Source organism: Panthera uncia, assembly GCF_023721935.1.
Source record: "Panthera uncia isolate 11264 chromosome A3 unlocalized genomic scaffold, Puncia_PCG_1.0 HiC_scaffold_11, whole genome shotgun sequence".
Classification (NCBI taxonomy): domain Eukaryota; kingdom Metazoa; phylum Chordata; class Mammalia; order Carnivora; family Felidae; genus Panthera; species Panthera uncia.
In genome coordinates this window covers 41,317,810-41,332,315 of record NW_026057578.1, presented here as the reverse complement: position 1 = coordinate 41,332,315, position 14,506 = coordinate 41,317,810, and the positions used below count along the sequence as shown (strand labels likewise).

Here is a 14,506-nt window from a genome sequence, read left to right as displayed (position 1 = left end):
TCTAGTAATTTATTCAGAATAAACTTCTCAGGACCCCTGGGTGGCTCAGTCAACTAAGCGTCTGACTCTTGATTTCGGCTCATGTCATGATCTCACAGTTCATGAATTTGGGCTCTGCTTGGGATCCTGTCTCTCTCCCTCTCTGCCCCTTCCCCGCCTGTGCTCACTCTCTCTCTCTTTCTCAAAATAAATAAATAAACTTAAAAAAAAAAAAAAAGGATAAACTTCTCATTAGCATGCATTCCACACGCGCGCATAATTTTTAGAGAAGTAGAAGCCACGGTACCTCAGTCTCAGGTGGGTGCCTGTTGAGGTCCACGGAGGCCTTCTCTCTTCCTCGTGTCTTGTGCTTTGGATCCTGTATAAGGCTCTTTTCAGAGCAAGGGTCAAAATGTCTGGCCGGAGACATGAACTTCCAGCATCAGGAGAGCAGAGGAACAGTATTCACCCCTGCTGTCAGACAGAGTCCATGAAGCCTTGGAAACACAAGGCGCTTGTGGTCTGGTGGGACACGCCCCTTCCAAGGCTGATTTCCCAGTGTTGTTATTTACACCCTCGCTAGGATGGCTATATGCAAATGAGACAACCCAACTTTGTTGAGCCTAAATAGGATTAAGTTACATGCTAACATCCATCTGGCTATAGGTCTCAAAGATACACAAATACATAGATATATTTGATTCTTGTAAGAATCATGTCTTGATTCTTGTAAGGTATGGTGGCCCTCAGTGGGAAGTAAATGACCCTCACTTGCTGGTGTTAATGAAGGGCTGTGGCCAGAACCGAGACTTCAAATCAAAATAATACACTCCACGTCAGGTCACCAAATTGCTAGTGGAATGACTTGGGACTATTTCAGATAATTTCAGGTGTTTTTTCTTAAAGAGATGAAACGACAAAAAAAAGCATGCAATCTGGAAATACCTTTGATTTAGAAATTCCAGATGGTCTGAATGGGAAATTGCAATTTCTTATCAGTGAAGCATCTGGCAGATTACAGCACAGCTCCTTGAAGGAAAGCCGTCCTTCTTCCAGCCCTCTTGGGTCAGATAATACTGCTGCCACATAGGGGCCCCGGTCCTAGGGCCCCTGGATTCTATTCCATACCCCCATTATACTTAAGGCTCGCAACAACCCAGCAAGGAAGATGCTGTTACCCCATTGATAGCTAAGAAAACTGAGGTCCAGCAAGGTCCAAACTGGATCCAAGCATGCATAGATAGGGGACTGCAGTGCTGTAAGAAATATAGCCTATCTTGTTCCAGGGTGCCCTGGGCTCTCTTCTCCTCCAACTTCTCTGAGCTACCAATGACACAGTTCCCTTAAACAAGATTTCATTTCATTTTATTGCTTGCCAGTGTGTATCATGCCCTGACTGTTCTCACCCCTGATGGCTTTCAAGTACTTCTCTTGTCCTGTGCTGCCAACTCCTTTGAATAGCTCTGCTGTAGGCAAAGTCTCACCATTTGCCCTAAATTGGCTCCTGAAATCTACTTGCCTGTGCTACTCATATATATCCCCCTGTACTGTTTGCTGTGTTCTCCAAGGTCAGGGAGGATGAAATTCTTTTTTTTTTTATTTGTTTCAGGTGTACAATATAATGATTCAACAATTCTATATGCTACTCAGTGCTCATCATAATAGGTGTGCTCTTAATCCCCTTCCCCTATTTCACCCATGCCCCCATTCTCCTGTCCTCTGGCAACCACCAGTTTGTTATCTGTAGTTAAGCATCTATTTTTGGGGGGCGCCTGGGTGGCTCGATCGGTTAAGCGCCTGACTCTTGGTCTTGGCTCAGGTCATGATCTCATGGTTGGTGAGTTCAAGCCCCGCATCGGGCTTTGCGCTGACAGTGCAGAGCCTGCTTGGGATTCTCTCTCTCCTCACTTTCTGCCCCTCCACCACCAGCACGCATGCTCTCTCTCTCTCTCTCAAAATAAATAAATAAACTTTAACAAAAAAAAAGAGTCTATTTTTCAGTGTGTCTCTTTTTTTGTTTGGTTTCGTAAATTGCACCTGAGTGAAATCATATGGTATTTGTCTTTCTCTGATTTATTTCACTTAGCATTATACTCCATCCATGTTGTTGGGAATGTCAAGATTTCATTCTTTATGTGGCTAATATCCCATTGTATACACATAAGAGATGGTGAAATTCTTATTTCTCTCCCAAGAGGAGACAGTACAAGCTACATGGAAAAATTTAAACACCACACACACACACACACACACACACACACCCTCAGCTTGGGAATACCAAGGAAACTTACAAGTTGGAACTCCTTCATTCCCTAGGCCTAGTTGTTTGAAGTTATTTTCTTTCATGTCTGTTGGGAGAGGTCATCAAAAGGATGTGACTGCCAATTGACCGTAGAACTGCACAGGAACAGTCCGTAGAGGCTCTTCACCTGTCTTGCAGCCACCCATGACAAGCCTCCTGTGTAAGTCCCTTGCTTAAGGAAACTGCCACCTACCCTTATGGAGTGGTTTGCCCCTTTCCTTGTCTCCCCTTGCCCTCCCAGGGCCCAGTTTCAGATCTCATGGGAGCTCCTGAGGTTGCAAAGCAACAATGTCAGTGATTGAGAACATCTGAGAGATATGATATATCCTTGCTCATGGGGCACCTGGGTGGCTCAGTTGGTAGAGCGTCCGACTTCAGCTCAGGTCGTGATCGCACGGTTTGTGGGTTCCAGCCCCACAGCGGCTCTGTTAGAGCCTGCTTCGGATTCTATGCTTCTGTGTCTTTCTGCCCCTCCCCCCTCAAAAAAAAAAAACAAATAAATATTACCAAAAAAAAAAAAGATATCCTTGATCATTGTGGGAAGGGAGGAAGGTTCCCCAAGTGGGGATGCATCCTAGAATGCCTCACTGCACCCCAAACTCTCAGTCCCCTACCCCATGGCTCCCTTTTCTCTAAGGTAGAGAGATCGGTAGACTACCAAGCCAGTGCCTGCAGTATAGGGGAATACTGGTTTAGGAAAGTTGAAATCCTGCCTTTTAACCTTGGGAGAGCTGCTTCAACTCTCAGGTGCTCTCGCTTTTTTAATTTATTTCTTTATGTGTAAGATGAGAGGAGGGAATGAAAATCAGTGTTGCTCATAACCTTTAATGTCAAAGGGATTCAGAGCATGCTACCCCAAAATATGCCCCTTTGACATATTGATTATTTTGAGCTGAAGGCAGTTGAGAAACCACAGATGCAGGAAGGGCTCTCTGACCTCCCCCCTGTCTACCGAAAAAACAGGTCATAAAATTTCTCATGAGAAAGGTGCCCTCCCTGCACTGGAAAGAGAACCCTCTTATCACCAGGCACTGGGAGTCGGCACTGAAATGGATCTGTACAAACAACCTACTGAAACAACCCTTATCTTCTGCTGGTTCCCTTGTATATTTCCTAGTCACTGTCCCACGATTTACTGCCCTGAGCCCCAGCCACTTTGTCATGTCTCACAATTTATTGTTCATTGTCTCAAGAGGTATAGAAGTATGTGGATCTCATGGCTTCTTTGGGTCTTCATTTTCCCATCTACATGTAAAACTATTAAATTAAACACATACGGTTTTCTCCAGTAATCTATGTCAGTTTAATTCTTAGGCCCAGCCAGAGACCCCAGCAGGTTAGGGACCTCAGCAGGGTCTTTCCCTACAATGCATACACGTATCTTGAATCCGGGGACTTATTAATATGCCGATTCTGATTCAGAAAGCCTGCAGAGGAGCCTAGAGGTTCTGCCATTCCAACCGACACCCAGGTGGGGCCGCGCTGCTGCCGGGCCAGGGATCGCACTTTGCCTTTTGAAAGGCTAGATGGTGTTTAAAGTCCCTGTGGTGCTTTCATTCTGTGTGATGGGGTTTTGGAGTGGTGATGGGGGTCCGGAGCTGACGGCCAAGAAGGAATTCTTGAGACATCTTTGGTGCAAAAAGGTGATTTTTATTGAATAAAGCACGGGGACAGGACCCATGGGCAGACAGAGCTGCACTGGGGTTGTGAGGAGTGACTGGTTATATACTATGGAGTCGGGGGACATAAAGTCAAACGGAGGCCTCCTTGAAGGACATCCTTGAAGGACGTTCACATGCCAGAGAGGACAAAGAAGATACCAGAGGCCTGGCTATTTCAAACTAAAGTTGTTTTTTCTCTAGTAAGGCGTTAATGCTAAGATAGTAGGGCGTTCCTGGAGAAATGTTACACTCTGTATTTGCCTCAAGTATTTGTCAGTGGGCTGCAGGTTATAAGGAAATTTAATTTTACCCGCCAATTCCTTCTTGCCTTTGTTCCCACCTCACTAGGGAGGGGAAGTGATGTTGGGGCTCTAGGAACCCGGAGTCTAGGTTTCTGGAAATTAGAATGTTGATAAGATTGCCTTTTTCTTGTAATTTACTAAGACATTTGTAACCTGATGGAGACTGTCCTGCATGGCTGTGATCTCTCTCAGTTAACCATTGGTTTTTCCCTTTCCTTTGTTCTTGGGCAGCCAGGAGTGCCTGAGGAATGTCACGCCCATCCCACCTGGGGGCAGGGAGGTTGTTTGTGGGGTGTCAGTTTGCCTTTTGCTCTCTCATCATGTTGAGACAGATAGGCCCCCAGGAGACTGAAACCAATCAATGACTTCAAAACTCCTGAATGAGAACGGTTCTGGTGAATGGGAGCCAGGTGCGGCCAGGAGGGCCTGGAACCAGGAGCCGCATGCTCGGGGAGTGAGGTTAGATGCATGAGGCCAGACAGACGGGGCTTTGGCAGACTAAGGGTGTCATGGGGGTGCTGGGTGTTTCAAGGGATAATGGGGGTGCCAGCAAGTGAGAAGCAGATAGAAACAGAGGTAGGATAACGTCTCTTACCTTAAAATTGTGTTGAGTGCCCTGGATACTGCCTGAAATATTTCATGGAATACAGTAATAATGAGGGAGCATAAGCCAAGCTGACACCCCATAAGCCCATTTCCCGCCCGCCCCCCCCCACCAACGGGATATGTGTGACATTCTTCAGGCACTCCTGGCTGCCCAAGAACAAAGAAATAGGAAAAATTTTAATTAAATTTAATCTTATCAATCACATCAATAGCCTAGCCTCCAGAAACCCATAAATTCAGTTTCCCAGAGCCCTACCATCACCCTCCCCTCCATAGTGATGTGGGTAACAAAGGCAGGAAGGAAATGGTAGGTAAAATTAAATTTCCTTATAACCTGCAGCCCATTGACAAATACTTGAGACAGAGTATGACACTCCTCCAGGAATGAGAAGACTCCCTATTGCTTAACATTAATGCTTTGCTAGAGGAAAAAAAGAAACTTAGCTTGACTGTTGCCAAGCTAGGCCTCTAGTATCTTAGGAGTCCTCTTTAGCATATGAAAATCCTTTTGGAAACCTCCGTTTTGCTTTACCACCACTCCTCCCCAACTGAATATTATATAATCAGCCACTCACAACCCCAGTGCAGCTCTTTCTGCCCACAAGTCCTGTCCCATGCTTTGTTTAATAATATCACCTTTCCTTTCTTGGCTGTCAGCTCTGGACCCCCACCACCGTTCCAAAACCACATCAATAAGACAAACAAATAGACTGGTGGGTTTGCGTTTGGGGGGCTTTTGGGGGGTACCATTTTACTTGATGGTAAATTCCCATAGGAATTTGGCAAAAACATATTCACCCCAAGTCACAGTGGATGCAGCTGGAAAAATGACCCTGGGGTCCCAGTCTCCAACTTGTCATTAATGCCCTCCTCCTCATGCTTGTGGGATGAACAGACCACCGCAAACTGAGGAACCAACCCCATTTCCAGGCCCCTCCCAGACTTTTGATACCCCAAGGTGAAAAATGTCTTCAAAAAATTTTGAAGCCAGAAATTGTGCATTTTTTTGACTACAGGCATTTTAATTACACGTAAACAAAGACCCACGACTACATAAAAAGAATTACACCAGGAATACACAATCAAAGCAAATTTCCAATTAAATGTAGAAAAACTTGTGGGCCAATTGGCTCACCAGGTTTCTTCACACATCACCCTTGACTGGGGGGATTTACATGGGAAGAGGAGATTCAAAGTTGAAACAGAAGTCAAGAAATAACCCACATGCTTTTCTTTCCCTCTGTCTTTTGACTTGACAGCACATATGAAGGGGAAACTATTCTACTACAAATATTTCATAAGCTACTCCACCCTTATTACATATACACATACTTATTTAAAATTTGGGGAGAGGTAAATCAATCATTTAGAAGATAAAATTATTCAGTGGAAATAATGGGTGAAATTTTTTAAAGGTTATTTATTTCAGTAATCCCTATGCCCAAAGTGGTGCTTGAACGACCCTGAGATCAAGAGTCACATACTCTTCCAACTGAGCCAGCCAGATGCCCCTGTGAAATTTTTTTAAAGAGAAAGAGGCATAGTCCAAACGTCTATGAGTCTAAACAGCTCCCTCACTCCCACCAGCTTTATATCCCAAAGGCATCAAATATTAAAAGCGACAACAATCCTAGACAACAATCAACAAGAATACTCCTTGATGATATAGCTCCGTTGGATATATTATAACACTGCAAATGGCCAGAGAGACAAATCATTAGAAAACAGCATGTCCAAAGGAAGACTTATGACCTACCAAGTTTATATAAGCAGCCAAAGAGCTGGCAAGAATTACTATTTGGAAATAATACAAATAAACCATCTTCTATATGCATCCCTGCATAAGAGAGGATTCTCTAGGCTGAAAAATAATCTCTGCTTTCAGTTCTCCCACTTGAGCCAAACATCGCCCTGCGGCAGAAAACTGAGTGGAAACCCCCTCCTTCATCTCCAACCGCCGGCCCGAGGGCCCAGCCCTCCTGTAAGGTAACAAAGCCTCGAAACCAAAGTTAGGAATTAGGGATATGTATTTTTGTTGTTGTTGTTATTTCACTTCTTTTTCTTTATTTCTTGATGTTTCCTTTCTATTTGCAGGTTTGTCTACTTGCTCACTCACAGAAGAAGTCAATATCCTGGAAAAAAAAAAGCAAAACAAAAACAACAAACAAACAAACAAACAAACAAAGCAAAGACTGAACTGAGCAGACAGGCCCAGAAAACAGATAGCGTTTATTTAAAAATCACGGGTAATCAAAGGGAAATTTGGATTTAAAGTAAGGATGAACCCCAAAGAGTATAACATAATTATCACTTTAAGTCAAAAACTACTTAAAATGAAGGTTCTCAAATACACTTCAAATTTGTGGTTAGTTGACACATTCAAGTTCAATGCTTAGAAGCAATGACAGGTGAGCCCGGTGTGTGGGTTGGGCGATGTTTTGAAGTTATTTCATGCAGCAATTAGCTCCAGGAGAATCTCTTCAAAACAACCACCCTGCAAAGTAGCTCAAAGGGGATCTTTTATTTCTGTTCCGGGGTTTGCAAGACCCCCGGGCATTGGAAAGAGTATAATTTCGTTTTCAAACATAAGTAGAATCTATTTACCACAGAAATAAATCATCCAAAGATTTCTTTTTCCAGAATGTTTCGATTTGATTAAATACAGGCGCTAATTTTTTCCTAGCCCAACTGTTTTAGTAGATAAATGTAACCATCAGTTAAGAGTGCGTTCATACTATTTTATTTTCTTTCTTTGTGACATGGCCTCCTTTCTAGGATAACTTGTATCTAAAAACAAAAAGGGGGTGGGGGGTGGGTGGGGAAAGTTCACTACTCTTTCAATACTGAGAGTAGGTGTAAATGCGCTCCCAAACCTCCCTGTTTCAAGGAAGCCCTCATTGCAAGTAGGGGCATTTGCTCCATGCATCTTGTAAGTGACATGATGCATTTTTAACACCTGCCTGCATTACCCCAAGATCTGAGTCTTTCTCTGACTCGCCCTGAGCCCTGAGACACTTACCGTGGTGGGGACTTCCTTGGTGGCTTCTTGGTACACATGTTGCTCCTCTACCAAGCTGCTGGGGAAATACCCCACGGTTCCCATCTCATCCTCCTCGCCATCTCCATAAACCTGAGTGTCCAGAAGAGTAACAGTTAGAGGAGGGGGGATATGAGTGCACTTCTAGAAAGCCCACTGACGTCACATTTGTTACTAAGTGCCTCGCTTCCCCCTCTGGGTTGGGGGTGGGGGTGGTGGTGGGGGACTGGGACCCAAATCTGAAGTTCACTCACAGCAACTAAGTCAACCCACGGAAAGCATGTATCTGTTTTTCTGTGGCCTGGTCTTACCAGTCTCACTTAGCATTCCTTTACTTTATGCAATCTTGTGAGCTGCCTGTAAACAAAGTCGATAAATTTCGTAAAAAGTGAATAGGCATTTTGACTCTAAAGGACTGTCACTTCTCAGTTGTTAAAAATTCAAATGCACAGATCCTTGAGTGAATTTAAGAATTAATCCTTCATTACTTGAGAATCTATCTGTGAGGCTGCAGACGAGGAACAGGAAATCAGTCCTGCTTCGTCCCTCCCTGGGGCCCACCCCTGTATATTTGCACCGAAGAAAGCAGATTCTCTGGAATTGAAGCGGGTGTGAAAGTTTCCTTTAAAAGATTGAAGCCGAGACTGACTGCCAACACGCATGCGTTTTACTTGGCAAATCCGCTCATTTTTGAGTAAGTTTCAAACCCTTTGAGGCATTCAAGCCCCTGTGCGGTTAGCTGGTCCTTGCCAAAACATCACATACGCCTACATTTGGCTTTGTTACGGAATTGTCTTTGTTTCTTCGACATGCGATAAAAGCAAGTATCTGTGAATTTGTGCACTTGTCTGCCATCTCTCCATTGTTCTAAGGAGCTAGTTTTAAACATTACAATGCATTGAAGGTAAGTCCCAGAGAAAAAGTTAAGAGCACCGTATGTCAAGATGTATGTGTATTTGTAAGAATCTCCTCTTACACTGCCAGCCCAAAATTCTCCAGCTCCATTTTCTTTTACCAGCTTTGAGTAAACATAAATCTGCTGCCCTTTTTTAACATTAATGAACCTACAGTCTGGGGCATTGAAATCTTCTTGAGCTCTGGCCAGAGAAATAGTATCTGGAAGAAAAACAAAAACAAGAACAAAAACATTGCAATGACTACATTTTCGTCTCCTGGAATTTATAACAGTAAAAAGGCCAAGCTTATCAGAAAACTTGGAAATCAGAGTGATCAATAACTCCCGGCTCACAGCTCCTGTTTAGTTCAAGAAGAGTAATCTATCCAAGGTATTAAAGCTATATCCAACAGAATCTTAACCAAGTAAATTCACCAAAGGTACAGACCAGGAGAAACAACGCTAACACACACGTCAGAGAAGATTCACTTAGAGCCCTATTAGATTTCACGCTGTTAGTGGATTTTTTTTTCAATTATATAATGGAAAGATAATGAAAGGCATAAGAAAAGTCCTTACACACACACTCGTCATCTGCACACAGCTTCTTGGAAGCAAGTCTGTCCATAAATATTCCATGCACGGCACATATGGCCACAAGACCGGGGAGAGAAAGTAATAAGAGTCTTGCCATCTTCCCTTTTTGCTGTTTTTGCTATCGTTCTTTAACTAGAAGTGGAAACTGACTGCAGTGGTTCCTGTCTTTTATGTGGAAGCCAGACATCTGGGCAAGTCCCCCCGGCCAATGGGAAGGTGCCCACCGTTCCTTCCTCTGCTTTCATAACATCTCCTGGGCTCCAGGAGCTATTTTGCATCTGGTTTTCCAAAGAGACTCAAAAGCTGTGTCCTTTTTTATACACAAATGATATCCAAAAATGGTCCACCATTGCTTTAGCTGTGGCATATCACATCAGCAAGGCATTGTGCAAAGAACTATGAGAATTTTAAATTGTTTAAAACAATTTTTTTAGCTCAAGTCTCATACTCTCTCAACTTATAAGCAAAGAGGTACTGACTCTAGGAAATCTGCTGAAAATGTGAGATCTATATCCTTAGTACACATATTTTCATTGGAACAAATCCAATTAATAAACACCTTTATGGGGCACCTGGGTGGCTCAGTCGGTTAAGCGTCTGTCTTTGGCTTAGGTCATGATCTCGCGGTTTTGTGAGTTTGAGCCCCGCGTCAGGCTCTGGGCTGACAGCTCGGAGCCTGCTTCAGATTCTGGGTCTCCCCCTCTCTCTCTGCCCCTCCCCCTGCTTACACTCTGTTTCTCTCTCTCTCGTAAATAAATAAACACTAAAAAAAAATTAAAAATAAGCACCTGGATTCATATAGTAGATAAACTGAGGATGCTTAAGTTTACAAATCATTTATGATAGGATTCTCGGAAGTCACATCTGTCCTGGGGCAGACATGGTTTGTAACACATGAGCTGTTATCACATCTAGACCCTACGATTGGGGAAAGGAAGGGATAGGCGGGATGGAAAGAAAGGAACAGTCTCTTTTTTCCTCTCTGAGATCTCTGAAATTCAGTCTCAAAATGCTCATGGATAGAGAAAGGAGAAAGCAAGAAGTTTCCGTTACGGCCCTTCTCCCCGCTTCCGGGAATCTTTCCCATGGAAAGAGGGGCCCTACTAGAAATCGCCAGAGTTGAAGTGCCAATACACAGCTCCATCTACTCAACAACTATTTCCTGAACACCTACTGTGTGCCAGGCACTGTTCTAGGCACTAGAGATATAGCAGTGAATAAAAAAGGCCCTGGCCCCAAGGATTTACTTTCTCTTAGGAGAGACAGATTTTAGGTAACTGCTTTTTATAGTGTTTGGGGTTGGTATCTCTTTCATAAGGTGCACCCCACCTCCATTGTTTCTAGAACAGAGGTCCCTGTCAGGATGCCCTGTCCAACTTGGCTGATGATGAGATCTCAGAGCAGAACCTCCTCCTCCCTCCCTCCAAAGATGAGGGACAAGCATTCAACTTACAAAATAGTTTTGTACAAAACTGGGGATAAACTGGTAAAGCAAAAATACTCATAGTATAATAAAAGGGTTTTCTTCGGGGGTGGGTGTGTATGCATGTGTGTGTGTTATTATCAGGGGACGATCTTTTCTACAGCTGGCCCAGATTTGGAAGCTTGTTTAATTCAGCGTCTTCATTGTAGATGAAGCAACCGCGGCCCAGCAGAGGCCAGAGTCACCTGTCTTAACCACCCCATCTAAAGCTTCCCCAGCAGGACTGTGTCCAGAGCTGTCTCCATTCATCCACTGTCACATTAGAATGGAGGTGTTACATTCCTCATTTCCTGTTTTACTTCGAGGAAAGGATGAGTTAGAAATCATTTCTGAAAGCAGACTGCCAGGGCACTTTTCCTTCCTATAATCTAGGGGCCTAAGAGGGTCTCTGGGAAAACTAAAGCATTGATTAAATCTTCTTAATCCCGATCGGGCAGCTGTTTTCCAGACCGTTACAGTCTCAAGCCAGCCCTCAACAGGAGAGTTAAAACACAATTGCCATTTAAGAGGCACTTAACAGAAATGGGGGCTGCACAAACTCAGATTGCCGCACCGTGAACAAGCCGCTGCAAAGCGGAGGGAAACGTTGAATAAAGCCACAACCAAGCCATCACAACAACTTAGCAAACCAAGGCTGATGCTAACACAAAGCCATTATTGGCTATTCGAAGGTTAGAGAAGTAAAGAAAAGAGATGTCAAGCCTGCTGAGTTCATACTGGGTAGGCCTGAGATGTCCTAGCATTCTGTAGTGGGCAGAGATGGGATGGAAATCGCAGTTTTGCTTGCACATGGGAAGTTAAACTTACAATAACTCAGTGATCAGTTGTACCTGGAGGCACGCTCAAGGCGCACAGATACCCGGGGTCCGGAGACGTGATCTGTCCTGAGTGTGCTTACTTTCTTTGGATTTCCAGATGTATTCTCCGAGCATTTAATCCCCAGGTGACATTCTCCTGCTTTAGTTACTAAATTAGTTCTCAACCTGGAGTTCTTAAAATGGAGGCTCTGGCTGCTTCAAGGTCTAAAAATAGGCTTGGGTCGTGGATAGGGTGGAAGCCGCCTCTTTGCTGTGACCTACAAGGCCCTGGATGATCTGGGCCCTCTGCCCCCCTGAAGTCACTCCCTGTCACTCTCTCCCTTGCTTGCTCTGTTCCGGCCACACCAGCTGCTCTGTCTTTTGAAAGTGCAAAGCCCGTGTCTACTTCAGACCCTGCTGAGCTTATGGCCAGAGAAGCTTTCCCTCCACATATGGGCACTCGGGTCTCTGGACAATATGTCTCCTCAGAGACCAGTTTCACAAAGCCATTCCTGCCATTCTCCAACCCAATCAGTCCATCATGCGACTGTGGTACGTTCTCATCACTTACCACTACCTGACATGCCTTGTCTATTCACGTGATGGCACTTGTTCCCCAGATACCACAATGAAAGTTCCAGGAAGTGGGGACCTTGTCTATCTTGCCCATCGCTCTATCATTAGCACCCAGAAAAATCCTCGGTACTCAAAAATAGGTATTCATTGAATGAATGCATGACCCTCCTGAAATTGTACGCTTTTATTTTTGTTTTTCCTGGGGAAAGCCCTTAGGTTTTATTACATTTCAAAAGAGGTTCGGGGCGCCTGGGTGTCTCAGTCAGTTAACTGTCTGACTTTTGGTTTCCGCTCAGGTCATGATCTCACTGTTTCGTGGGTTTGAGCCCCGTGTCGGGCTCTGCGCTGACAGTGTGGAACCTGTTTAGGATTCTCTCTCTCTCCCTCTCTCTGCTCCTCCCCCACTCACACTGTCTCTGTCTCTCTCTCAAAATAAATAAAGAAAAAAAAAACAAAAGAGATTCATAGGATGCTTTTGTAGTATTTTGGAGGCCCTAATGGCAGAGAAACATTGAATCATTTTAATAAAAGTAAAGGAGAATTAGATCAAGCCCTTGAATGAGATTTTCTGTAGTTTCCATCCTGCTGGAGTTTTTGTTTGTTTATTGGTTTTTTAATTGAGTTGCATTAATGGTAAAAATAGGGGTGCCTGTGTGGCTCAATTAGATAAGCATCTGACTCTTGATCTCGGCTCAGGTCACGATCTCCTCATTCATAGCACCCAAAAATTAAGACTCGCTGAGTAAATTAGGACAGAGACTCTGGGGTTTTGCCACCAAAGCATGGATCCCAGACTGGCACCTTCAGCATTGTGTTACAAAGCCCCTCAGACCCCACTCCGGTCCTGCCAGATCAATGTACAGCTTAACAAGCCTCGCAAGTGATTTGGAGAAACATGAAAGTTTGAGAAGTACTGCTCAAGGGCAAATCAATTACAGCAGAAATTTTAAGCCAGGGCTTCACATTCCTCATCAGATATTTGCTGGCTACAATATTTCCAAGGGATAAAATATTTGCTAAATAACCACACAGAAAATAAGCTTTAAAGTTAAAAAACATGAGCATCTTACAACACTTTCCAGGGTAAAAACTGGAAACTTCTACTTATCAATATGCTGCTTTTGAAAAATACAATTTGAACTAATGATCTAATCATTACAACCTACTTCATAAAGGTAGAAATATGCTTTGTTCATTCTTAGCTCACGTTGGAATCACTCAGGGCCCTTAAAAAATATTGATGACTGGGTTTCATGCACAGAGATTGGGATTTAATTGATATGGGGTGTAGATTAGGCATCAGCATTTGGAAATGTTTCCTGGATGATTCGGATATGCAAAGTTGAAAATTAACCTTGAAGTTTAGACCCACATTAGCCGGGCACTACATCTACTTCCTCCCAAACTCCTGGCAACTCCCACAGATGGCAAGGGAAGGAAGGGCAGAAGATCCCAGCTTGATCAAATCAGCTTCAAAGTATAGTTGGCTCCTTTTTTCTTCCCCTTCTTCCCTCTTGAAGTCTTGCTTACCAGAGTTTGGCTACATTCGGGGAGATTTCAACGAATAAGTAAATGCATGGAGGTTAATGGGAGCAGAGAAAGAGGTACAAATAAGGAAAGGGGGAAGCCCAGAATAAACTTGGAGTTGCTGGACTGCAAATAGAGGTACTACTGTAAATTCATTTTTAATATTGTATAGACATATTGTATAGCTAATATTGTACAGACATAGCTATAGCTATAGCTAATATTGTATAGATAAAGCTGAAATTAATCTCTACATACAATTAAGATCATGAAAGATTACACACAGGCTGAGGAACAGACAAGAAACTGAAGAGACACAACTACGTATCACATGATCCTGGTTGGAATCTTGGGTCATTTTGGGGACATCAGGAAAATGTGAATCAGATGGGATACTGGATTTCCTGATCTTGCTGGTCATACAGTAGTTATGTAGCGCGGTGGTCTTGTACTTATGAAATACACAGAAGTGTTAAGGGGTAACAAGGAGTCAAGGTAGCACACTCCTAAATGGTTCAGGTACGTTTATGGGAGCCGTGTACTATTTCTGCAATTTTTATATAAATTGGAAATTATATCAAAATAAAAAGCTTTTGAAAGTAATCAGATGTCATTCCTGCGCTCAAAATCTTGACAGAACGTGTCCACACAGACTTGCATGTAAATGTTCATAAGCTCTTTTATTTCTAGCAGCCCCAAATTAAAAAGAACCCAAAGTCCATCCACTGGTAGAACTGCTGATGC

At 43.5% G+C, this 14,506-nt stretch overlaps 1 protein-coding gene across 1 annotated transcript; it reads right to left on the bottom strand.

The window, feature by feature from the left end:
* Positions 1 to 6,958: 6,958 nt before the first annotated feature.
* Positions 6,959 to 9,476, bottom strand: OTOR (otoraplin). Its single transcript, XM_049650094.1, has 4 exons — positions 9,362 to 9,476; positions 8,864 to 9,003; positions 7,870 to 7,980; positions 6,959 to 6,982 (listed from the first exon to the last, which is right to left on the bottom strand). Exons 1-4 carry the CDS (start codon positions 9,474 to 9,476, stop codon positions 6,959 to 6,961), a joined length of 390 nt encoding a protein of 129 aa, XP_049506051.1.
* Positions 9,477 to 14,506: the final 5,030 nt, after the last annotated feature.

Bases quoted from the DNA above. Each gene is read 5' to 3' on its own strand.
- OTOR (XM_049650094.1), bottom strand. From the start codon at position 9,476: ATGGCAAGACTCTTATTACTTTCTCTCCCCGGTCTTGTGGCCATATGT. The intron at 9,004-9,361 runs GTAAGGACTTTT...TTTTTCTTCCAG, and splicing joins TGCAGATGACGAGTGTGTGT to ATACTATTTCTCTGGCCAGA. The intron at 6,983-7,869 runs GTAAGTGTCTCA...TTTTTTTTCCAG, and splicing joins CCAAGGAAGTCCCCACCACG to GATATTGACTTCTTCTGTGA.